This window comes from Boleophthalmus pectinirostris, unplaced genomic scaffold (genome assembly GCF_026225935.1).
Source record: "Boleophthalmus pectinirostris isolate CB_2022bp ecotype Guang Dong unplaced genomic scaffold, ASM2622593v1 HiC_scaffold_20, whole genome shotgun sequence".
NCBI lineage: Eukaryota > Metazoa > Chordata > Actinopteri > Gobiiformes > Gobiidae > Boleophthalmus > Boleophthalmus pectinirostris.
Window position 1 is genome coordinate 19,307,236 of NW_026571153.1, and position 26,934 is coordinate 19,334,169.

The 26,934-nt window shown below is 37.8% G+C and overlaps 1 protein-coding gene across 1 annotated transcript in view; it reads right to left on the reverse strand.

Moving 5' to 3' along the window:
- arhgef40 (Rho guanine nucleotide exchange factor (GEF) 40) overlaps positions 1–26,934 on the reverse strand; it is an 82,858-nt gene that overhangs the window by 50,663 nt on the left and 5,261 nt on the right. The window contains 3 exon segments of the mRNA XM_055156462.1: positions 1,769–2,054; positions 8,337–8,444; positions 11,259–11,348. Coding sequence (XP_055012437.1) covers positions 1,769–2,054; positions 8,337–8,444; positions 11,259–11,348 — 484 coding nt within the window.

The window sequence follows — 26,934 nt, forward strand, 5'->3', positions numbered from 1 at the left end:
TATATGGTCTATTTTACATCTAATAATTGAAATAGGCTGATGAGTGGTTCACACGGCTTCACCGGAGTCAAGATTTACAGTTGTTTTCTGGTTAATAACAAACCACACCGGACACCTACGTATTACCTCAATGTGTCAGTTGCCTCTGCAGAGACTATCCACAGCTCGTAAACTTAACATCTGTTTTTGTGTCTTTCCTTCAGAGTCTTTTCTCCCTGGCACAAAATCAACAACACATTTTCACCTTGGGAATTCTGAGCTTTTCAATCCTTTGGGCGAAACTAATAAAAGGATTTCCATTTATTAATGGACTGTTTGATGATTGGTTGCTATGACAATGACGTGTTAAGGATGAAAACAAGGCTATTTTTTCCCAAACTTTCCATAGTGTGTGGGAAATCTGGAACCTTCCTGTATAAATATTCTATAACTGTCATTTTTTCTTTGGGGATTTTGGGAGTTGAAGAAGTAGATGTAGTTTGAATTTATTAAAGCTATCCTGTATAGAGCAGCTGTATTATGGGCTTAAAGGTGCACCTTGTAAAATTTCTGGTCTCTATAAATACTGTATGTCTCTTTAAATATAATGCCATATTGTGGAACATTTCAGCAATGCAAAACCACCTGGAGATCAGCAGATTGTGAATAACCTGATAATAAAGCAGAATGATATAAAAGAGTTTTCCCTATTGATTACATTGTACTTTGCCATGAAATGTCCAAAAGGTGAATGCACAAATGTTGACAACTTATATTCTTGATTGGATCTAAGGTGTCACTGTATTACAATAAAGATCTGCATATACAGTACCAAGATTCATTTTTAGCAGCTACCATCCGTAGTGATCGTTTTTGGCCTAGGGCAGGGGTTCTTAACCTTTTTGATCTCGAAGCCAGATCTTTTCTATACAAAGCAACCCGGGGTCCCATCTCATATTAAATGCATTGTATTGTATCGTGGGCCCTGAAGGAGGTGCTTACTGCCCTACTTTGGACCCTGGCCCTATGGTTAAGAACAACTGGCTGAACCCTAACAACTAGGGCTGTGCAAAAATATTGAAATATCGATAGATCATATCGTTTAATGTGATGATACAGTATCGATACTGTGGGCTGCTGTATCGATATATCACGAAAAATGTTTTTTACAAAGTTATTTTGTTACAGTGCTACAGTTTTGTTGCTTGTTTAGTGGAAGGAAAAACTTGTTTATGTAACACACTTGACATTTTCACTGTTTTGATGATGAAAATGGGTGTGTTTCATATGAACTTTGCATAAGAAGTGGTTTAACAAAGACGTTTAGTATCACAGCCATGATTTAGCTTTTTCTTTTTTTTTATTGAGCAGTATTGAATTGAATTGAAATATATTGTATTGAATTGTATCGAATCATAAGCTCACTGTATTGATGTATGTATTGTATTGGCAACTTCTAAGTGATAACCAGCCCTACTAACAATAGCACTTTACACACTCTATCAGTCTGTTAACACACTTGCTGCTTGGTCGAAACAGAACAGCAGAGAAACAAACAGAGAAATAAAACTTAAAGGTAAATCTGTGTAGGGGACAGCCTGCTGACTGGAGTTATGCATGTTCTTTGAGCAATAAAAACACCCATAATTGAATGAATGGAAGATGGATAATTTTAATGTCACATTGAAACATTTCAGACAACATAATACTCCATCAATCTCCATGGATACTAGTAAGCGTTGGACTCTCTACCCGACAAGTTAGACAATGCATATTTCTTGCTCTGTACCTTCTCGTTTGTGCCCGCGCTCTTTGTTGATACTGTGGAGCCACTCGGACGTGAACACTAGAGGATGCTGGGACTCAGGGACCAGGATCTCCTGCACCGTGCGGCCTCCGGGAGCCAAACACTTAAGGGCCAGACGAGGACACCGCGTGGAGAACGGCACCACCTGCAGGTAGAAGTCATTGCTGCGCAGAAGCCTCCAGTCCAGAGTCGACAGCTGGACCACCACCTTCTCGCCCAAACATAGAGGCCAGCCCGAGTGGAGGAACAGGCATCCGGTGTACTGCGACTGAAACCACAAACAAAGTCCATTTAAGAAAGTAAACACACAATACCATCAATCCACCAAAACATTTATTTTTCATCACCAACCACATCTGTCAGTTTTTGACTATAACAAAAATGTAACAGTTCGGCCTATAGTCCTCTTAGTCAACAGCCGAAAGCTTCTCCATCCACTCATCTGAAGGTTGGACATCAAAATCATTGGGACAACAGTAAGAACCACTGACCCTCAAGTTGGAGGTGCAGTTCCAGCTCCCACAGTTGAATGCTGTTGTTGTGTCCTTGGGCAAGACACTTAACCCACCCCCAGTGTCTGCATACACAGGTGTATGAATGTGGGTAAGTGGTCCCTTCATGTAAAGTGCTTTTACTGCCTTGAAGGTGGAAAAGCACTATATAAAAATGTGACAATTTACCTTTAGTCAACCCATTTTTTTTATTAGTTGAGTAATTATTTTATTAAGACTAACTCAGCTCTTCTCCCTGGCATTTAATACTAACTAGTCAGGCTATCTTGGGGTTTTATTGTAGTTTTCATATGTATTTTGCTACCTGTATATGTATGTGTATATGTATATGTATGTGTATATGTATATGTTTCTTTTGTTTTTGTTGACTTTTATGTGAAGCACTTTGGTCAGCTGAAGTTGTTTTAAATGTGCTATATAAATAAACCTGAATTCAAGATTATAATAACAGAACAGTATTTCTCTTTTTAATGATTTGTGAAAGGAGCAGTGAATAAATAAATAAAAGATATAAATGATTTTTTTCAGAGATTTTGTCACAGCCCTAACTTTATTCCTTTTAAAAATTACAAACTATTTCAAAAGATTCATATTCTAACTTTTTAAATTGAGACAATAAAGATGAACTGTGTAACCTTTTTGCAAGGACTGATCCGCAGTAAGATAGAAACATTACATGCACTTTTACCGTAAATAAATCAACAACAAAACACATCTAAGAAAATAAGATGTTGAATAGGTAGTTTATCTCAAATTTTAGATGAATGCCCTTGTCCCACCTTTTGAAAATCCTGGATCAGCCTGCTATCTCCTCTGGCAAAGTGTGGACTGTAGAAGACATAGTGCCTGTCTCAGTGCCATATCTAAAGCCTCTCCCACACGCCCTCCTCGCTCATGGGACCCCCTCCTCGCTCACTCACGAGACATTATCGAATTAGACTGTCAACTTACCGCATGTCTCACCCCTCCTCCCACTCGCTCAGATGCCAGGCATAGTCCAGACTGAAGCCAACCAAAGCACAGTTTTATATTGGGAGGTCATAAAATTGTATAAACTAAGAATTAAAGACTATTGAATTAAAGATGATGTGTTGAGTTTTGTTGACTTAAAAAACATGAAAAACAGAAACAGTTCATAGTTCAGCGGTTTGTAGTGGTTCAAAGTTATTCCTCACTTTCGTAACGCGATTCATAACATCCTAATTATTCACCGCGCTTTTCACAACCTCCAGAGTCCAGAGGGGAGTTTTGCCGTCACTGTAATGCAAAAAAAAAAAAAAAACTAGCATGCTAACTGCACACCAATATAACTTCCTGGTTTTACAATGTGTTTGAACTGTGGAAAGGCAAATTCTACTTTATTGTATGAAAAAGAGTTTTAAGGGTTTGGTTATAAACTTTGTACTTTCAGTTCCTAGACACTGAATTGAAGCCACTGCAGTTTGTTTCACAACCTGAAGCTTCCACTGGAAACAGCGTTAAAATGACCTAACCACAGCAAAACTATGGCGATATTAAACAAAACAAAACTATAACATTTAAGCTATGGCAACAGGATCAAGTCTATGCCACGTTAAAATACGGTTTGGTCTTGTTTTGGGTCCGCTTCTCCTTTTCTAAATTTACCCCTGTTTTCGGATGTTTGGCCTTAAAGCGTGAGTCAGTCCTCTCTCTCCTCCTCCTCCCTCGCTCTCAATGCGCCTCAGTGTTCTACGCTCCCCTCCTCCGGTTTCCCAGTGCTTTCTCAATCGCTCCACTCTTCTGCTCTGTGGAGTTTAAGCTGCTAAAACTAACCACATACTAGGACTGTCAGACTAATCACTACTGAAGACACAGTCCGAATGGTCACAGTCGCTAGTCACTGTAACGGCAGGAGTTATTTAGATAGTGTAACATGCATTAACAATATTTAGACATTCTCTGAATAACATATGACTTCACTTTAAAATGTTCACTGTCCACAAAACCCTCAAAAAAGGGAAATTGAAAGACTATTAATAGCAAAATATTAGGAAGTAATGCATGTGTTGTTAGTGTTAGTCTGGAAGATTAGTTTCAGTTCAAACTACATTTCAAATTGAATAGATGAAATTGACAAATCGCAAAGTACCATAATTCCCTCCACAAACATCAACATAAATAAAAGTTTATTTGATCTTATTTACTGTTTTATTCTACATAAAAACTGCAAACCCTGTAGTTTTGACCTGTTCTGAAATCTGATTCTTGTATTAGTTCATATTTCAGTCTTTTCATTTTTTTGGGGACATTTTTTTTTTCAAAATCCAACCTCAATCGCAATGCTTGTCAAATAAATCACAATTTGATATTTTCCGTAAATCATCAAGCCCTAATTATCATGCTAGTTGTTTATGCATGGCATGACAGAAAACTCAGAGAGCTGTGAAATATCATAAACTCATCACAGTGAATAATTAGGATGCTGGAAAAGTTAAGAGAGGAATAATTTTAGACCACTTCAAACCATTTAAGATGATTTTTTTCCCTCTCATCGTCCTCTCCTCATCCCCTCATCACCACCTTCACTCTCCTCATCCTCTCATCATCCTCTTCTCTCTACTCATTCTCTCATCATCTCCTTCACTCTCCTCATCCTCTCATCATCCTCTTCTCTCTCTTCATTCTCTCATCGTCTCCTTCATGCTCCTCATCCTCTCATCGTCCCCTTCTCTTTCCTCATCCTCTCATCACCCCCTTCTCTTTCCTCATCCTCTCATCACCCCCTTCATCTTTCCTCATCCTCTCATCACCCCTTCTTCTCTTTCTCATCCTCTCATCATCCCCTTCTCTTTCCTCATCCTCTCATCGTCCAGTGTCCAGGCCCCAGGAGGAAGACAACTCCTAAATGTCATGCAACCAGCCGCGCCCTTCATCACAATGTCTCCTGCTGGTGTCTGAGCACTGGAACAAACTCTCTCAATAAAACTACCAGAACTTTCTTTCTTTCTTTCTGCCTTTTTGTCTGCGTCTCTCCAGGTTGAAACGCATTAATATTTATGCAGACAGAGTAAACTGAATCCAACTGCACAATCTTGTATTTCCACTGCTGTTCTGCCCTCCAATCTTTCCCTGCAAACACATATGGAAGGAATTAGTATCATGACTCACATTCTAACTCCTGAGTCTCGGGCAGCGACAATGAAAACACAGTTCACAATGAATCTGCATGTGAGGCCAGGAAAACTCTATAAAAGCAAAGTTTGTGTATTGTTAACCGGCAAGACGATGTAAACTTGGATAGCATGACTCGGAGGAAAGAATGTCAGGAGTGTTTCTGACCATATGATGTGTACAAGAGATAAGTTGTACTGCCCAAAGAGATATAGAAAGTCATTATGTTTGGTTAAAGGTCCTATATTACACAAAACTGACAAAATTGAGCTTTTACACATGTTAAAATGTTGTTACTGCCTCAAAAACATGCCTGTGGGTGTGAGAGTATAAAAGCCCCCTCGTCCCGGTTTATTATCCCATGGGCACGTTTCCGTATTTCGATTGCCTCTTTAATCAAGCGACAGTGTTTGTTTTCCTCTGTCCCAATGGCGTTTGCTCCGTCCCAGTCCATAATGTGATTTTCTCTTTTACAGTGGTCAGAAATGGCCCAATTGAGTTGTTTCTAGGGGTGATATCCAAGTCTCACGGTACGATATAGTCACGGTATGAACCTCACGGGACGATATTTACTGCGATATCATGGGAAAGCTCACGATATGGTGGTGAGGCTCACGATTAGGGATGTAACAATATCCAAATCTCTTGGTACGATATTTCCACAATATACATCTAACGGTATGATATTAATTGTGATATTTTGTGAAGCTAACAAAACTGTTAGTCTGCTTTTTGATCTTAAAATGCCTTGACAAGACTTAATCCAAAGAACTAAGACTTAAAAGTGCTTAGAACTGTTATTTTTTCATGTAGTCTGCACTGAAACAAAGCAAAGGATCATGGTCTATGTCTTTTTTTTAGCTATTGCTGCACCATAACTTTTAGTTTAAGCAAAGAGACTTGATTTGTGATAGTCCATGATATTATTGTGAGAACTCTGACGATACAATATCACGATATTTCGGTTATTGCTACATCCGTAGTTGATCCTGTTCTGCTTTGTGTTTTGTTGCTCGTGTTTCGTCTTCGTTGTTTCCTTCTCGCATTCTGTTCTATGTTCTTTTTTCGTGGACTGAACTCCCACCCCGTTTCCCCGATGTATGTTTTATTGCAGGACATGCAGGGTATTTTGTATATGACGTTACATTTATGCTCCGGTTCTATTTTGTCTTTCGGGTGGACAGGTAATTGCCTGAGTTTTCTGTACGGTTTCACTGATGTGTTGATATTGTGTTTTCTAATTGCCCTCTGCACTTTTTCTGCTATCCCCTTGATATATGGTAATGTTACCATCCCTGTGCTCTTTTTTCTGTTTTATTTTTGTTGTTTTATTGTTGTTCTTTTTGTCATCTTGCCTCCACCGGTAGGAAGACAGCACCAAACCTGTATAAACATGCCTGGAGTTGTGTTTTGTTTCATTCACACGTGTTTGAATAATTCTTTGTTATTAGTCTGTTTACATCTCCATAGCTCAAAATGTGCTGCTGGTAGTTTTCAAGTTAACAGTTACCTTTTACCCTTTGCTCAAATAAAGATAGCACTTCCAGGGCAGGTGCACTTTTAAAACATGGTGGAGCACTTCCTGTATTACTACATGACATCACAAGCTGGAAGAGGGTGTAATTAGTTTGAGAAGAACTTAGAAGCCTACAAATGCAGGATTTGTGTTAAACATGTGTGAATGAAGCAAAACACAACTCCAGGTCTGTTTTTGACAAGGAGGTAACGTTACAACATAGATCGGAAAATAGTGTAATATGTGCCCTTTAAGTCAGTCATAGTTTAGACCTGGTTTGATCCAATTCTTGTCCTGGTTTAGTCCTAATTTAGTCCCATTTGAGTGTGCACAATACACAGCCTTTAGTTTAATACTTTGTTTATCTTATTACTAAATATTAAGTCCTAACTGAACACAACTGTAAACATATTGAATTCAAGCTATTTCATTTGTGTAGATTTTCCATTTGGCAGTGAATCTATGCTCCACACACACACACACACACACACATTCCCAGGGCAGGAAACCACCTCTTTTGTCTGGGGGTCACAGGGGCTAGTTTATCTCAAATTTCACCAGCCACTTTCACTTGAGGATTGCAGGCAGACCCGACCCTCCACAGAGCTGTCGGAAACTGAAACAGGTCAAGACTGTGTCAAACTATGAACGTGTGAACTTGATTTGGGCTGAGGCCTTGAGGTCTTCATTTGTCTTCACTTGTCTTCTCCGGTATTTCCAAAAGATCACAATAAAGACTAATAAAAATGGAGGGTGGTACGACTGACTGCAGTTTGACAAGATTAGATTTATGATTAGTCTGTCTGCATCAAAAGCTCAAAATGCTCTGTTCCACATTGTGATGTCATGTCATGTAGTTTTCAGCGTAACGGCTACTTTTTGTTAAGTAGAGATAAAAAAATTCCAGAGCTGATATTATCCAAATGATTCTAGCAAAGGTGTATGAAGAGTAAAACATAGTGTAACACTTCCTGTATCACCACATGACATCACAAAGTGGAACAGAGTGTTTTCTGTTTAAGAGAGGTTTATATGTTAAACATGTGTGAATGAAATAAACACAACTCTGGATATATTTTTTGATGAAGAGAACATTATCATCAACATCCATCTGGAAAAAGCGTAATATTGGCCTTTAAAGTTGTTACTAAGAATCATTCTCAATAAACAATCTCTTCATTATGAATTAAATCTTTGTTCATGCTTTTTTAAGGCTAATTAAGATGTAGTTATTATACGTGGTACTTTTTATGAGACTTCCAAAAGGTGGATGTGCATTTTTCTTAATCATAAAATTGTTGCAAACACGATTTTTGTTTGTTTTTTGTTTTTCCATTTGGGAGCTGTTTGTGCTCCTGATCAGATGTGTGTCCTTGTGGGTGAGACTTACACAGGCGTGCTGCTGAAGCTTGTTTAAAAGATGTTTGGCTGGAACAAAGTAGTCCAAGAGGTACCGCAGACTGTCATGTTGATATGTCGATTCCAAAACAGAGAAGACCTGAAAGAAAGAACAACTGTTGTAATCAGGGTTGTATCAATACTGGAAAAAAATACATAAATTGGAAAACATTTGACCTTTAAAGAAGATGTATTGTGCTTTGTCTTATATAAAATCAAAATGCATAAATTATCATGTTATATTTTGGACATTTTAAAACACAATATTGATCTAAAACGACTTTAAGAAGGGCTACACAACACTACTGAATCCTGCATGTGTGTATTTAAGAAAAACAAACCGAGTACAGAGCAGTGAGTGTGTACGAGGGGTCGGGGGACATGTGAATTTTCATGGCAATAAAGATTTCTCAAACATGCATGAATCTCTTCAGAATATAACTTACAACATCTTTAAAAGCTCTTAAAAGTCAGTTCATTGTATATTGGGCAAAACAGACTCTTGTGAGCTTTAAGCTGTGTTATAATGTTGTTACCTCATCGAAATCATACCTGGAGTTGTGTTTTGTTTCATTCACACATGTTATCCATTATTATTATCTGTTCCACCTTGTGATGTCATGAAAAGTATGGAAATTGCCCATATGTTTCTAGAGGAGTTGTACGGTGTGGAAAACTTTCTGTACTACCACATGACATCAGAAGGTGGAACAGAGTGTTTGCTGTTCTAAGAAAAGAAGTTTGTGTGTTTGTGTTTGTGTGAATGAAACAAAACACAACTGCTGGTATGATTTTACTGAGGAAACAACATTATAACATAGACCAGAAAATCGCATAATAAAAACCCTTTGAAAGAAAACATTTTGTGTTGGAAAAACTATTGTACTAAAGTATCGTACCAACGCCCAGTGAAATTAAGTGTTTGTGTTGGATAATAAGCCACAAACCACCTACTGCACTGTGCCGTCTGTGCTGCTTAGTGAAAACCTTTTATCAATAAAAATGAGTTTCTTGTGAACAAAAAGAAACCATTGTTTAGAAACTGGCAGGCAATTTCTGAGTGTGTCCAGTGGGTTTTGCAATTGCTTCCTCTTCCCAAGATTGGAGAAATGTACACAGTACAGAGTATTGTAATCAGAATGCAAAAGAAAATATTTCACTGGCTTGTATATAATATTTTGATGAGAATTAATGTGCAATTCAAGTATTGTATAAGCTACATGGGGAGGAGCACAGCAAAATATGGTAAGGTATGTTTGTGAATAGTAGCTGGGCCAATTTTGACTGGAAACTGGCTTACAATTTGTTTATTTGGTCATTATGGTATTTTTGGATCAAAATCATACCTGGAGTTGTGTTTTGTTCCTGCATATTTAGACTGATGTTCTGCTCTCAAACAGAAAACACTCTGTTCCACCTTGTGATGTCATGTGGTAATACAGGAAGTACTCAACTGTGTTTTTAAACTCCAAACACCTTCACTAGGATCATTTACACTCCAGGAATTGCCAATCTCTCCTGAACTGAAGGTCAAAGGTAGCTCTTAACTTGAAAACTACAATTACATAACATCACAAGGTGGAACAGAACATTTTGAGTTTGGGCAATAGACTAATAAAAAGATTTCCTCAAACATGTGTAAATGAAAAAAAACAAAAAACATGATAACATGAAAAGTCATTAGGTTTTTCCAACAGAATTCATGCCTGAATGCTCCATTTGATGAAAATATGAATCAGTAAAATCCGTGTATCATTCCTTCATTCAATTTTGTGTTTAAATGAATAATGGAAAAAACAGATAACGTCCGTTTCCTGCTTCTGTGGCTTAAACTGCAATGCCAGACTTTTGCACTGCATACGGACTGAACCAGGACTGACCCAGGACTAAACTGGTCTCAGTCCTGGTTTGGTCCCGGTTTGGTCCCAGTCTCAGTTCTGGTCTGGTTTTGGTGTCAGTCCTGGTCTCAGTCCTGGTCTCAGTCCTGGTCTCAGTCTGGTCTCAGTCCTGGTCTCAGTCCTGGTCTCAGTCCTGGTCTTAGTCCTAGTCTCAGTCCTGGTCTGGTCCCGATCACGCGGCAGTCTACTCGGGCGCACCATCCCATTTAAGTCCTGTTTTAGGCCTGGTTCAATCCTGGTTTAGACCTGTTTTAGTCCTGGTTTAGTCCTGGTTCAGGCCGTATGTGGTGCAAAAGTCTGTTATCGCAGTTTAAGTCACGGAAACGGGAAAAGACCGTTATCTGTTTTTTCCAGTATTCATTTAACACAAAATTTTACACAAGATTTTACACAAAATCGAAAACTGAAAAAAACAAATCTTTATCCTTTTTTTCATTTTGGTTTTGGAGATAAATAATGAAGAAAATATATATATATTTTTACATGATCTTATTTTTGGTTTTATTTGGAAAAAAGAATGAACAAATGATGCACAGATTCAGTAATAATGCATCTGCCTTATACAACGCTTTTTAACATTATTCCCTGCAGCCAACACCAACACTCACACACACACCACATCCATACTAGGCAAGGAGGATTAAGTGTCTTGCCTAAGGACACAACAACTGTTTCCACTAGATCAATCCAAGTACAAACCAGGCTCAACCCTGCTTAGCTTCAGAGATCAGAAGAGATTGGGCATTCTGAAGTTAGTATGGCCTTAAAATATATTTGTTTTACTTCCTAGGCTACTGTAAAGAATAGTATTGCCCCATTCCTCACCAAAACAGCTCAAATAATGTTTATAAATGTCTAGACTTTGTTAGTTTTGGCTTTATCAAATGTTTATGTCTTGGGAGTGTCACTTTACCGCTACGCTCCATCGCCATTTCCCAACTCTAGCTTATCATTTAATTGCATCTGCAGTAGTTGTATTCTGGAGATATAAGCATCTTTTCTTGCTCTTTCTTTACCTGGGAGAGAAGAGGAGGGGCGGTACTCTCGAATGGGGGGTACAGAGATGAGAGCGCCCCCTGGACACAATCCTCCATGGCCTCGGAACCCTGTGAAACAAAAACAAATGTTAAAGTGCATATGACAGGTTTTCATGTTTCTCTCATTATTACTTGGTTTGGTGGGACAGTACCTGTGGTAAATATTCATCAGTTTTTGAAGGAAACATATTGTATTATATTCTGATCTATGTTATAATGTTGTTTCCTCATTAAAAATAAACCTGGAGTTGTGTTTTGTTTCAGTCACACATTAACACACAAATCCTGTATATTTAGGTTGAGTTCTTCTCTTGAACAGAAAACACTCCACACCACACTTCCACCTTGTGATGTCATGTGGTAATATAGTACGTAGGAGTGGGTATTCAATTACATTTTCTTAATCGATCGTCGGGAGCATTAATGATCAATTTAAGATTAATCATTAACATTTGTTCATTAAAATTATCCCGATTATTATTACTGTTACTAATCTGCATAAATAAACTCAACTTTACAACAACCATAACCACTCTAGAGCCACATCAGCCCGTTTGACATTATAATGTGTTTAATGCAGCTTTGTGCATATTTGTTTATGTTTTACAGAAACAAAACTTAAAACAGCATGGATAATTTGCATAAACTATGAAAAACAGCTCTTTCTTTGTGCGCAGATGCAGTTCAGCTTCTGTCGGACTAAAGGACATGACTCAGTGGAATATGTGTGTTCTCTCTGTGACAGAGGGATGATGATGATGATGATGGTGAGTCTGGTCTGTGTGTGTGTCACATTGGAGATGGTTCATGTTTTCAGAGATCAGGCGTGTGCAGGTTTAGCACAGCTCTTTATGTTGCAGTAACTAGGACACTGCAAATACATGCACCATGATGAAACCGGGACAGTGATGTGCATGTAAACACACTCATTGAGTGGTACAGTGTCTCCAAGGACGAGCCAGAGCCCAAACATGGGATTTTGAGGTCGAACTCCTGTGTTTGACACAGCCTCATCTCCTTACTCTACGTTACGCACAGCAACCCACATTCAGTCTGTCGATTAAAAATGAACGTGATCAATGAAAATCTTAATGATCAATTATCGATTAGTCGACTAATCATGCCCATCCCTAATAGGAAGTGTTCCATTGTGTTTTTAAAGTCCATACACTTTCACTAGAATGATTTGGATGATTCCAGCCGTGGAATTGCTCATCTCAACTGAACTGAAGGTAAAAGGTAGTTGTTAACATGAAAACTACTGCTACATGATTTTACAAGGTGGAACAGAACATTTTGAGATATGTGAATGAAACAAAACACAACTCCAAGTGTTTTTGAGGAGGTTACAGGAATCCAGCATGGCTTAAAGCTCACAAGAGTACACCTTAAGTACTACCTTAAGTGGTCCTTAAAGGTTTCCCACAAACCTTTAAGTGCCAGTTTGTGGGGGGAAAGTAGAAAAGTAAAATACAAAAATACAGGGATTTCAAAAATAGAATACAACTATGTCATCAACTCAGATTATTCCATCCAAAATGAATCGACAGTAAGAAAGGCACTGTTCTATTAAATGTAACTGTTAATATGACCTCTTCATATGTCATATCTGCTGCATGAAACTAAGGAGGAAATAAAATTATAAACTTCACCAAAATGGTCAAACTAGGGAAAACTAAGTAAGATTAATAGCGAAATTTAAAATAAAATGATGTGAAATATATAATAATGGTCTCATCTGTTATATGCAGTTACATTTTAAAAGTGGACATTGAAACGACAAGTGATTTTATCTGTGTTTCTTTCTGCTGACACAGGCACAGTTTTCACTTCCTCTTGTACAAAGTGGAGAGGGCCAAACATTTCCTCATGAGAACGTGAAATCGCAAAGAACAAAAGAGCAAAAACGTCACAGGAGACTGGCAGCACTACAGTAAAAGTTGTATCTGCCAAGCTTTGCAAGAGCAGTTAGATTAGCAATGTGTTTTAAAAGAATTCAGTTCACAGTGCACATTTTAACCTTTGTGCACCCCTTTAAAAATAGTTACACCTGTGGTCCTCCTGACAAAAATGTACATTGAAAAAGAATACCACAATATTTTTATGCAGTACTGATTTTTTTGTCCAACTTTTTCATATCAATGTCTTAATTTACTTCTGCTCTAATCATATATACCAAATACTATATAATATTGTGACATTTTAACCCTTTAAATGCCATTTTTGACAGCAAAAGTCAAACTTTTTTGTGCATGAAAAAAATGAAAGGAATGGATTATTTCTATATTTTTCAAATCATTTTAATTTGTTTGTGTTGGGGTTATCAGAGGTTGGGGTTGCCGTAAAATAGTGCCAACACTGATTTTTACATTCTTCTAGTTCTTGCACAAACGCAAATAGTTATACCTGTGGTCCTTTGTGGCAAAAATCGAAAAATAATACCACATATTTGTTTTCAACTTTTTTATATTATTGTCTTCGTTTACTTCTGCCCTAAACATACAAACCAAAGACAAACGTGTTTATATTGATATAACCTTGCAATGGAAGATCCACAGCAAAAAGAAAAAATATCAAAAAATTCTGAAGACACTAAAACTAAACATTTTGAATGGTTTTCAACACCAAAGAATGAAAAACAAATCAAAAAGTAAAAACATGCTGAGAAAGTTATGCCAGTAAAAAAAAGTCAATTAGAATGGAAGTCAATGGGACAAAAATGTACCTAAGGACCATGGGTGTGATTATTTTGATTATAGACTGTTCAATTAATGTGATCTTGAAATAAAACACAGAAATTAAAAATACATCACAAAATACACAAACTGGCCAATTTTGGTGCTATTTGGTGCAATATAGCCAAAGTTAAACACACCCAGGAATCTCAATACTTAAAAGATGCACCGTGTAACTTTTCAGTTGCGGGTCTATCACATTTTTTTACTATAGAGATGTCATTGCTCTGCTTGGAATGGCCCACAGTATGCTATTAAACAGCTCTACCTTACATTTATTCAATTACAGGTGGTTTATTGCTCAAAATATCTCGAAAAACATGCATTCTGACTGTGAGTGCGGTCATCTCTCCACAGATCTGACCTGTAACTTGGTCTGGTTTGGTCTCCATGAAGATAGAAACGTTTAAAGTCATACTCTGAGTTATTCTACAAGTCAGCTCTATTGTATTTTTGAGCAATAGAAACATCGACCTGTCATAGGCACTTAAATTGTGCTCATGGCGGTTTCCAGTTTGAAAAAGGCGTGCGGAAAATGGTGGTGAAAAACTTTCTCTCATACAGTAATACAACAGGGCTGGTCAATGGCAAGACAACATTGTTTATATTTTGAGCTGTCACCATGACCACTTCTTTTCCCCAAACTTCCAACATTTTTCTCTTTTTCCTTTTGTTTTCATCTGTCCACCTCCCCCGACGTCATCTGACAACAATTTGAACCAGACTCTTCCACAGAACTGAACTGTGTGAACTAGAGCAAGCCTCAGTTCTAGAAAGCAAAAACAAAACAAAAAAAACAAAACAAAATAAAGTGGAGATGAAAAAATGTAGAAAACCGTCCCCTATTCAGTTCACGTTATTAAAGATGCAAACGCTCATATGGTCATCATTTTATTTATGAACCAATTCTACCAAATAATTCATTCAACATTTTTGTAAGAGTCAAACAAACATAATTTACAACAGGAAATGTCAAACAAACCACCAGTTGTTTGGATGTTGTGTTAATATTTGTGATCATTTAGGTCATAATATAATCATCAGGAGTAAAAAGAAACTTTACTCATTGGGATTTTAGAAGCGAAAAAGAATTTTAAGTCAATTCAATGTATTTTTTCAAAAAGTAAACGCCTGGCTGTTTATTTTATCACATTAAAGGGCTCATATTACGCAATTTTCTGATCCATGTTCCATTCACACAAGTTTAACACACAAATCCTGCATATTTAGGATGAGTTCTTCTCTCAAACAGAAAAACACTCTCTGTTCCACCTTGTGATGTCATGTGGTAATACAGGAAGTCAGAGTTGGGGACTTGCAAGTAGTGACTTGGACTCAAGTCAGACTTGAGTCACTATTTTTAGGACTTGATAAAGACTTGGGACTTGACTTGGATTTGAGGCCTGGGACTTGAGAAGACTTGATGCTTAGACTAGTTGACAAATGAACTGTTTTAAGCACTCTTAAATCTGAACTCTTTCTGTTCTGACTGTAATAATTTGCACTTTTGCACATTTAAAAAGGAAAAATTTGCATTTTTACAACTCTTATATAAATACTCATGTACCACAACTTTTTAAGTACAATTTAGTTAAAAAAATATATAAATAGCAAAATTTTAAGGCTAAGTTATATTTGGTTCTTTTGTTTAAAGACTTGAAATGACTTGAAGCTCAAAGCAGACGACTTGGACTTGACTTGGACTTATGGGCCAGTAACTCGAGACTCGACTTGCACTTGCCTGTATTTGACTTGTGACTTGACTTGGACTTGAGGTCAAAGACTTGAGACTTACTTGAGACTTGCAAAACAACAACTTGGTCATAACTCTGCAGGAAGTGCTCCAGTGTGTTTTTAAACTCCATACATATAAGTTAAAAAGTAGCTGTTAACTTGAAAACTACCAATTTATGACATCACAAGGTGGGACACAGCATGTTGAGCTTTGGAGATGTAGACAGACAAACAATAAACCCAAATGCGAGTGACTGAAACAAAAACACACACAAGTTAACAACATTCGAACATGTCTTAAAACTCATAAGAATCAATTTTGTGTAATCAAGGACCTTTTATTAAACTTAATGAAGTAAGCCTAACTGTGTAATAGATACAATAATCAATAATAAATATATGAATATGATAAGCACCCTCACAATCCATTTGAGAGTTTGACATCATGACTTTTAGGAATATGCAAAGAGTTGGGAATGGAGAAAACTTGGTGTGTATGGAACAATGAAATTGGGAAAATGTACGGGAAAGTGTACGAGAGGAGCCAGGAGACAAATGCTGTGCACAAATGAGTTTTGAGTTTTGTTTTTCAGGCTCAGGAGGGGGTTTGAGGTTAACCACAAGGAGGAAAGAAAGAGGAAAGAATGTACAGACGTTATGCATGGACTTTCAAAACACCAAAAGACAATTGTAAGCATGACAAGTGTAGGAAAACAGACCGGAAAGGGGCGCCTATTGTACACAATGCTGAAATGATTAGAAAACTATACTAGGCAGGGCATTTTAGATTTTTTCTCTGGTCCAGCTCCCAGGGTCATCCAGAGGAGATGTTAGATCCTGTTTCCTATCTGCTCTCCTGGGCGCTAGGCTAAGTTAATACACATTTTTCAACCATGACTTCAGTCTGTGTGAGAAACTATAGAAAACCATTGAAGTCTCTCAAGTTAAACAGTAATATTTTTCCTTTTTAACAGCTCATTAAAAGGGCCTGTACCAGATTTTTTTTCATGTACTTGAGTGAAATTTTTCTTACCCCAGTACAGATGTATTGTATAAGCAGCTCTTGAGGTCAAAATACGTTCGCTGTGTACTGTCTGCATTGAATTATAAAGTCAAACAGGAAGTGCACATTAGCATGGTAGTTGTTGTTACCATCACCATCACCGCAAAACTCTAATCCGGTCTATGGGAGTTGTGAAAAGCTCTTAAAGAAGCATTGTAGTGAATAATTACATTGCTCAAAATGCATTTTAAGTAAGGAATTACTTTGAACGTTTGCAAACCATTTAAAAGGTACAGTGACTTTAAAGGGCCCAGATCACACTATTCTCTGATCTGTGTGAGAATGTTGTTTCCTCATCACAAACAGACCTGGAATTGTGTTTTGTTTTCATTCACACATGTTTAACACACAAACCCTGCACATTAGTCTGAGTTCTCAAACAGAAAACACCCCACTCCACCTAATGATGTCATGTAGTAATACAGGAAGTTCTAGGCCGGGCCTGGTTAGTACTCAGATGGGAGACCAGGGGGAAAATCAGGTGCCACAGTGCGGTGCCAGTCGCAAAAACTGTCTTTGTGTCCATAGGCAAGGCACTTCACCCATATTGACTTGTATGAATATGGTGTGTGAGTGATGGTGGTGGTCGGAGAGGCAGATAGAGCAGATTCGCAGCCTCGCTTCTGTCAGTCTGTCCCAGGGCAGCTGTGGTTACAATAGTAGTTCACCACCACTGGGTATGGGGTGAATGAATAAATGTAGTTAACATGATTAACTGAGATTCAGGAGCAGGACCACGCCCCGACCGCCCTTCCCTCTCACCAGCGAACCACAGCTCACCTCGACCACACCTCTTATTTCCCAGAAACCTATTTGTAGCAGTCCTGTTCCGGCTGAGCCAATTGAAGATTTGAAGATTAAGACGGAGCTCCCACCTAGAATCTCAACCCAACCAGCTCCGCCCCGTTTTGCACATTATCAATAAACTTCTTCTTCGCACTATGTCGTTTTTGGTGTGGTCCTAGCTAGTGAATGATCTGTAAAGCATCTCTGAGTGTCCAGAAAAGTGCAATATAAAACTGATGCATTGTCGTCGTCGCTGTTGTTGTTGTTGTTCACTTCACTAGAATCATTTGGATAATTTCAACCCTGCCAATCTCTGCTGAACTAAAGCTGGAGCTGTTAACTTGAAAACTACTGCTTCAAGGTGGAACAGACTAATAACAAAGGGTTATTCAAACATGTGTGAATGAAACAAAACACAAGTCCAGGTCTGTTTTTGGGAAGGGAACAGCATCATAACAAGGATTAAAGCTCACAAGAGTCAACTCTGTGTAGGACCTTTAAGAATGGCTAGAGGATATGGCAACCTGGAAGGACCAAAACATTCATCAGCCGTGGCGTGTTTCCAAAGAGACAGAGCAGTACGTTCACACTAGGGTCCTTTGGGTTTTGTGCAGGTGCATGCCAAGTTAACACAACTTAAACGCTAACATATAACAAGTCCTTTGAATATGTCATTGCAGTTTAGTCTAGAGAGAATACCTCACACTTTCCTTCATTATGTTTAGAAGGCTAGCAAGAGCTGTTAGCATCAAATTACTACAGATTTGCAAAACACATATGCATACTTTCCTTCTTTTTAGGGTGAAAAGGGTTTGTATAAATGGCATAGCAACTGAAAACATGCATGCACAGTAAGTAAGGTAGTTCTTAAGGTAGTGTTGACCTAGCCTAGCTCAAGATTTGTCAATGAAATGGTCCATAACACACTTTAAGTACATGTGGTCAATGTACCTGGAGTTACAACAAATATACTTTTTTTTCTTACTTTAAAATTCACTACTTTAATAATATATTTATTTTCCACATAAATAACATGTGCCCATATCTGATAAAATGTACAAAAGTGGGTACAAGAAGAGGTAAAAAATAATAATAATAATAATTCATTCATTCATTTAGAGTTAAAAAAATATGAAAAAAATCATACTGATAACACTGCAACACTGCACTTTGCCATGAAATATCCAAAAGCTAAATTCAAAATCGTTGAACTTGACAATTTCTACTGATTATTCCCATTAAGTTATTTTAACAATATTAATTTTACCTGTCCCCATTCCCAGTAAATACTATTGTCGAGGAGAATGCAGTGATGTTATCTGAGACCGAGCAGGACTTGAACAGTCAGTAATGCAGACCGAGCTGTAAAAGGTGTGGTGCTTGTAAACTTGAAAGTGCGTGTGGCTGAATGACAGAACATATTGAGTCTAGTGAAATCACAGCAGGAGGGTCCTGAGTGAGCCGACCTGGACTTCCTCTTGGAATAAAGCCCAGTTTTAAGTTTCTCTAAAATCTTGGGTTAGTTTCACACAAACCTACATTAAAGGTCCTCGAAAACTGACTCTTGTGAGCTTTAAGTCACGTTTCATTCACACATGTTTGAGTTATACTGTATTATCATCTGTCTACATCTCTAAAGCTCAAAAACCTCAGTTTCACCTTGTGATGTCATGGCGTGATCATTTCCAAATGAACAGCTTCAGCTTCTTTTACATTTAATGAAACAAAGCACAATTTCAATATGTTTCTGACAAGGAAACAACATTGTAAGATCACAAAATAGACTAGTACGATAGCCTGATTCATCAGCCGGTTTCCCTTCGTGGAAACTGTCTGACCTCACAGCATTAGGATTTGTTCAGTCTTGCTCTAGTTTTTTATAAATACCATAAATAACTCAATTTTTCAATTTGGCATATTGCTCCAAGACAAGGATTCTGATATTGGCAATTTTCAGATATATCACCCACCTTTAGTAGGGCTGCGCAGTTTGAGGGAAAAAACAAAAAAAAACCAAAAAAAACGCAGATTGCACATTGTAACTCCTGTAACACTGTCAGAGAAGCCTGAAACATGAAGTACTAAACTAATACAAGAACCTCATGTATTTCAAAACATGTTTGTGGAGGCTATCCTGTACATTATTGTAATCTTTGAGATTTGATATTTTACTCAAATTTTGATTAGATCGCAATATATTGTGCAATTGTATTTAAAATTAAAACACGTATTTGAATGTGACTGATGGTGCTGAAGTCGTGCATCATGTAAATGTATGAATAAAGACACAAGAAAAGGGCAGCAGTGAGTCCAACTAACATGTTTTAAATGACAAAACTATGATGACTTTTACTGCGTTTTCTCAGAGGATATTTGTTTTAGGAGTGGAACTATGTCATCTCATTTAACTCTGTTTGTGTGATAATGTCTTTTGCAGAGCTATATGTTCTACACAGGCAAATGGAAAAATGTTACAGCCATGGAACAAGTGAGGAATTTGGACCCATCTGGTTAAACAGGGCCTCAAGAATCAAATATGAAGCTGGAGCCAAAAACTGGTAACGGCACGAAAAGGAATTAAAGGTGCACTGTGTAACTTCTAAGGTGGAGGGTGCGTTACTTGGTCGTCTTCATGGAATGTTACAAGGAATGTTCCACAGTATGGCATTACACATATCTACCTTGCATTTATTCAATTAGAGGTGTTTAATAGCTCAAACTCCCAGAAATTGATGAATTCTTACAATGTGCAGTAGGGCTGGGTATCATTCAGAGAAGTTGCCGATCCGATACATATTTCGATACACAGGCCATGATATGATACATACCTCGATACAGTGGGTTTACAATTTGATACGATTCAATACAATATATTCCAATTCGATACTGTTCAATTAAAAAATAAAGGCTAAATAATGGCTGTGATACTAAAAGTCTTTGTTAAGCCACTTCTAGTACAAAGTTCAAATGAAACACACACATTTTAATCATCAAAACTGTGAAAATGTCAAATGTGTTGCATAAACCAGTTTCCTTCCACTAAACAAGCAAAAAAACTATAGCACTGTAACAAAATAATTTAGTAGAAAACACTTTTGCTGATATATCGATACAGCAGCCCATGATATTGATACTGCATCATCACATTAAATGATACGATACATCAATAATTCAATATTTTTGCACAGCCCGAATGTACAGGCTTGCTTCTTCATAGATCTGACCATTCATTTGTCTCCTTTCTGTTGAGGGAATGTAAAACCTGGAAACAGTTACTCAGATTCAGGAGATCTTATCCTAAACAGGCTGCTGCTTTCCCACACTCCACAATTTGTAAATAATTAGATGTTTGAGCCTCTGTCTAGTCTGTTATCTGTACTAAGGGTCACTGCTTTAGCAACCATGCACTGTATTGAATCACCCAGTCCTCTTCAAACACAAGATGGCTGGAAAGAAGGTCGTAATTAGATTTGTTAATTGAGTTTTCATAGTTTTCTAAGGTATTTTTTAACACAATTCATTGGCCCCTGTACTCATTTTATTTGTATGTGAGCAAAATTCATCTTGCCCTAGTACAGATATATTGTGTAAGCAACTCTTGAGGTCAAAATATGTCTAGCGCATGCTGTCTGCATCTAATTATAAACGGTTTTATTTTCTGATAATCAGGAAGTCTGTGTTAGCATGCTAGTTGTTGTTAGCATTAACACGAAGGCAAAACTCTGCATCGTTCTCTGAAAGTTGTGAAAAGCGTTTACAAACTCATCACAGTGAATAATTAGAAAGCTCAGAATGCATAAGATAAGTGAGGAATAACACTGCAAACAGTTTAAAATGAACTAGGTCTGTTTTTTGTGCTTTTTTTTTTTATATGGTACCTGATTTTCAAACTGTAAAAAACATGAAAGAAGGAAGTGGCAGTATTTTTATAGCAATTTCTGTTCTTCTACTGTTCCTGAACTGTTGTAGCCAGGCTGGTGCCACCTAGTGCCTCCACTCAATTTCATTTCTCTCCAGCGACTAGGTCAGGAATCAGAATACACTAGATGCTTTGCAAAAACCCCAGAAGTGCGAGTTTGGGCACCAGCCAATCGGTGAAGAGCCATACATTCTGTGTTGGCAACGATTCCCGAGATTGAGGATTTAAAACCGGAACAAAGAGAATGTTTGTTGAATTTTATCAAAGGGAAAGACGTTATTGCCGTTAAATAAAACATGATGTTACATTTTTTAAAAGTACCCATCTACCGTTGAGCAAACGAATCCTAACACCGTGGTCAGACGGGTTCTATGAAATTAAACCAGCTGATGAATCAGGCTAGAACTGTTGTACTGAGACACTGAAATTTGCATGCCTAGTTCACACACACGCACACACACACACACACGCACACACACACACACACACACGCACACACACACACTCCTTGGTAAATGTCAATCTTCATTTGCTACTATTACCAATGGATGGACATGTGTAATTCTAAATAAAAGAGTTGGTTTTTACAGTTTTCCAACTATTATTTACTATTTTCTACTATTTATCCAAAACAACGGCAGTGATGCGACTGCATCAGACCGTTGTGGTGAAGAGGGAGCTGAGCCGAAAGGCGAAGGTCTCGATTTACCGGTCAGTCTTCGTTCCTACTCTCACCTATGGTCATGAGCTCTGGATAATGACCGAAAGGACAAGATCGCAGATACAAGCGCTTGAAATGAGTTTCCTCTGCAGGGTGGCTGGGTGCTCCCTTAGAGATAGGGTGAGGAGCTCAGTCACACAGGAGGAGCTCGGAGTAGAGCCGCTGCTCCCCGGGGAAGACCCAGGACACGCTGGAGGGTCCCCCCGGAGGAGCTGGAGGACATGTCTGGGGTGAAGGAAGTCTGGGAGTCCCTGCTTAGACTGCTGCCCCCGCGACCCAGCCCCGGATAAGCGGAAGAAAATGGATGGATGGATGGAACACATTGTTCAATAGATGCAAGTAAATGGATTTAGACCAGAACTGCCAGTTACATTAATACAGGTTTGTGCAATGTTGAGTATTTGGTATTTTGTACATTTAACCATTGGAAAAATCTTCATAACCTGTAACAGTATCACTTCACTAACCTGCAAAATGTGTGCAGTCAGTTTTGCATTATATTTTTGTTTTATAGACCGAAACATTTCTATAGTTGTAATTCATGTGGTGTGAGCAGTCGGCATTATAAAGTAGAAAAAAGGGGAAAGCCACAGGAGGAGGAGGTACTGTGCGATCGATGGGAAACTAGAGCAGGGAGAGCCGTGATAGAAACCAGATGTTGTAGACCTCAGTGAAAGTGCAAGGACAGAGGGAAGAGACAATACAAAAGTTCGATGGGAAAATGTATAAGTAACATCTACATTTAAAAACACTTCTTCTCATCATATTTGGAGTAATTTTGTCTACTTTACATGCACTTTGTTATTAGACGCATAATAATTCACCTTTTAAAATTCTGCACAGCATGTCTGAAATTGACAAGCCAGCCAAGACCACACGCATTTACAATACTTATTTTACAATACAGTATCATGTATCATCAAATAATTTCCAATGGGAGTGATTGACAGGTGAAATAAAGATCCTATATTAAACAAAACTGACTCTTGTGAGCTGTAAGCCATGTTATAATGTTCTTACCTCCTCAAAAACATACCTGGAGTTGTGTTTTGTTTCATTCACACGTTTGAGTAACCATTTATTATTAGTCTGTCTATATCAAAAAGTAGGGGTGTAATGATATCCAGGTTTCACAATACGAAATTGTCACGGTATGAACCTCATGATACGATATTTATTGTGATATCGTGGGAAAGCTCACGATATGGTTGTATTGTATATTTTCACGATATACATCTCAACGTACAATATTTCTTGCAATATTTTGTGGAGGCTAAACAGCTAAAACTGTTAATCTGCTACTTATTCCTCTTAAAATGCCTTGACAAAACTTAATCCAAAGACCTAAGACTTAAAAGTGCTTAGAACTGTTATTTCTTCATGTAGTCTGCACTGAAATGGAGCATAGGATCATGGTCTATGTAGTTCCCTCTTATTTTAGCTATTGCTGCACCATAACTAGATATTGTGATGGTCCACGATATTATTGTGACGATAAGATATCACAATATTTCCGTTATTGTTACATCCCTATCAAAAAGCTCAAAATGCTCTGTTCCACGTTGGTGATGTCATGAAGCAGTAGTTTCCGAGTTAACAGCTATCTTTTACCTTTAGTTTAGTAAGGATTGGCAATTCCAGGGCTGAAATCATCCAAATGATTCTAGTGAAGGCGTATGGAGTTTTAAAACACAGTAGAGTGCTTCCTGTATTGGCATATGACATCACAAGGTGGGATAGGGTTTTCTGTCTGAGCCTAAATATGCAGGGTCTGTGTGTTAAACATGTGTGAATGAAACAAAACACAACAGACAGTATGTTTGTCATGAGGAAACAACATTATAACAGATCAGAAAGTAGTGTAATATGGCCGGTTGTATTTATTCTAACATGGTACTTGCGAAAGGTTTGTGAACCACTGCTTCAAGTAGTTGAGAAGTTGTCAAATAATTGTCAATTTTCTGATGTACGTAATATATATAGTAACCTTATGTTTTGTTTTTGTAGTGTTAGGAAGGAGGGAGACACAATTAGTATGCAGAATGAGAAAGATCCAGTAAACATGGGAGGAGGTGGTGGAAAAAGGGCCTAGACCAGACACTGACAGACAAAAGCATCGCACTGATTTCCTTCCTGAGATCTTGGGCTTAAATCTAACCTGAGCTACAGTTGGGTCAGACCGAGCAGATGGAGCAGAGAAAGAGAAAGAGTGAGAGAGACAGACAGAAAGAAATAGAGAGAGAAAAAGCAGCGAGACAGAAACAGGGAAACATAGAGAGAGAGAAAGAGAGACAAAGAGAGAGACAGTGTGAGAGAGGGGTCACTCATGGATAAGAGCCACAGTCTGTCGCTGAATCCAGTTTCACACCAGATGAGGTTTCAGCCACTGAGGCCCACTTCAGACGTCTGTGATTTAAACGAGCAGATTGCAGATTGAGTTAAAATGTCAGTGGTAATGAATGCACTTTCTTTCCCCTCCGTCATCCTGCCTTATATCAGCTACATGGTGCAACGCTCTGGTGTCCCTTCTACCCCAAGATTACATGGCAAATACCATGTTTTGAATAAGTGACTGCAAAAAAAGTACCCATTTCTCAAGAACCATTCATTACTTCAATGGGCACTAGATTGTAACTTTTCTTCACCAACTTGACTCGACAGAGATGTTATTTCTTTGCCTAAAATATTTCAATATATGGCTGTAAACTTGCTTATCTGGAGGCAAAGATCTGACACCACCAGGCTAAGTTACAGGTCAGACCTGTGGAGAGGGGCCCCTCTAACTTTAAAGGGCCCATATTATTCTATTTTATGATCTATATTATAATGTGCCCCTCCACGGTCCTCGAAAGCATCTGTGCGTAGGGCACCCGGATGGCATCTAAAGCTCTGCCAGGTATGTTTTTGAGGAGGTAACAACATTCTAACATGGCTTAAAGCTCACAAGAGTCAACTCTGAGTAATATACAACCTTTAAGAATACGTGTTTTTCAAGACAATAAATACATCTGTAATTTGTGAACAGCAGAACAATAACTCCATGGAGACAAGAGGTGACAGACACTTCCCAAGAAAAATTACATAGTGCACCTTTAAATATTTACATGAGTTTTCTTTCTATAAATGTAGGATACCCACAAATATCATTGTCCATATACAGCAGTACTGTACGTCAGTGGTGAGTCACCGAGTGTCCCCGAATGCATCACGGCTCAATGGAACTCCTGATTCATGTGTGTGTTTTGTTGCAGAGACAAAGGAGCAGTGGTCACATGTGGTTTGGTCATCGGCTTTCCACAATCACAGGAAAACCATTTGTCCTGTGATGGACAACATCTCTGCAATGACTATTTTAGCTCTGTTATCTCTTTCCAACCACTTTTTAAACAAACATGAAGAATTAGACGGGGAAACCTTCAGTCAAATCAAGATGATTTGTAACTGAAACCACAATTGTATGTTGTTATGTTCAAAGCTCTTGTTAGCTGTGAAATGCACTGATACAATGCTTCCAAACCAGGGCTGTGGAATTAGTCAAGTTTTAGTCATGATTCTTGTGTGGGCTTGTGACTGATATGAGAAAAAATATGTATCAGTATTTTTCCATATATTGATTGATCATGTTTTATAATTATATTTTATGGTATACTTGAACACAAATAAAATGGTTTTCAGTTCTAGTTTCCTTAATGTAAAACACTTAGGAGTTTTAATCATTTCCATTTAATGCAAAATCATAGTCAACTGTAACTGATCTTTACTGTGTAAAAATATGAAAACAGAACTAGCTCACTGTAAACTGTTTAAAGTGAACCAATCATAGGGCAGAAGCCAGCGCTGAACAAACCAAAACAAACATGGCAGCACTGACAGACGTACTTTAGCCAGTTTAAGAAGAAATACTGACTATTTTGTTTTTGAAAAATGTGCAGAGAAAAGCACTTTCTCTAAAATGGATTTAAGTAAAGATTGATGTCACGGCTTGTTCTGCCTCGACCAATCAGAATTCAGTATTTGTTTGAACGCTGTGATCATTGGTTCTCGTTTTCAGTGAGGGCCATCCCAGACTGATGTGCAGAACTCTACACATATCAGTGAGAGAGCCGCATTAATCTATTCTACTATCATAATTATTCACCTCAATGAGTCTATAAGCACTTTTGATGACATTGCTGACACAATAATACTAACAACAACTAGCATGCTAACAGCCATACTTCCTGGCTCTGGGCCAATAAAAATGCTTTAGAAATGCTTTGCACTGTTGGTCAATGTGCATTGTCCTTGTAATAAAAACATATAAAATAAATAAATAGATGCTGAGAGTAGTGCTGTCAAGCGATTAAAAACATTGAGAAATTAATTATGATCTGTAATTAATTAATCTAATTAATCTCTTTTTTAATCTCACCAAAAAATTGCTGAGAAAAGCTTCAACTTGTGGTGTTTTCATTTGAATTCATTATTACATTATTTTCATACTATCATTAACGTTTTTATATTAAGTATCACCATTATTACTATTACTAATCTGCATAAATAAACTTTACAACATATAAACCATCACCACTCTAGAGCTACATCAGCCCGTTTGATATTAGAGTGTGTTTAATTCAGCTTTATGCAAGTCTCACAGAAACAAAACTTAAAACCGCATGGCTAATTTGCAAAAACTCAGCGGAGAAAAGAAAAAAAAA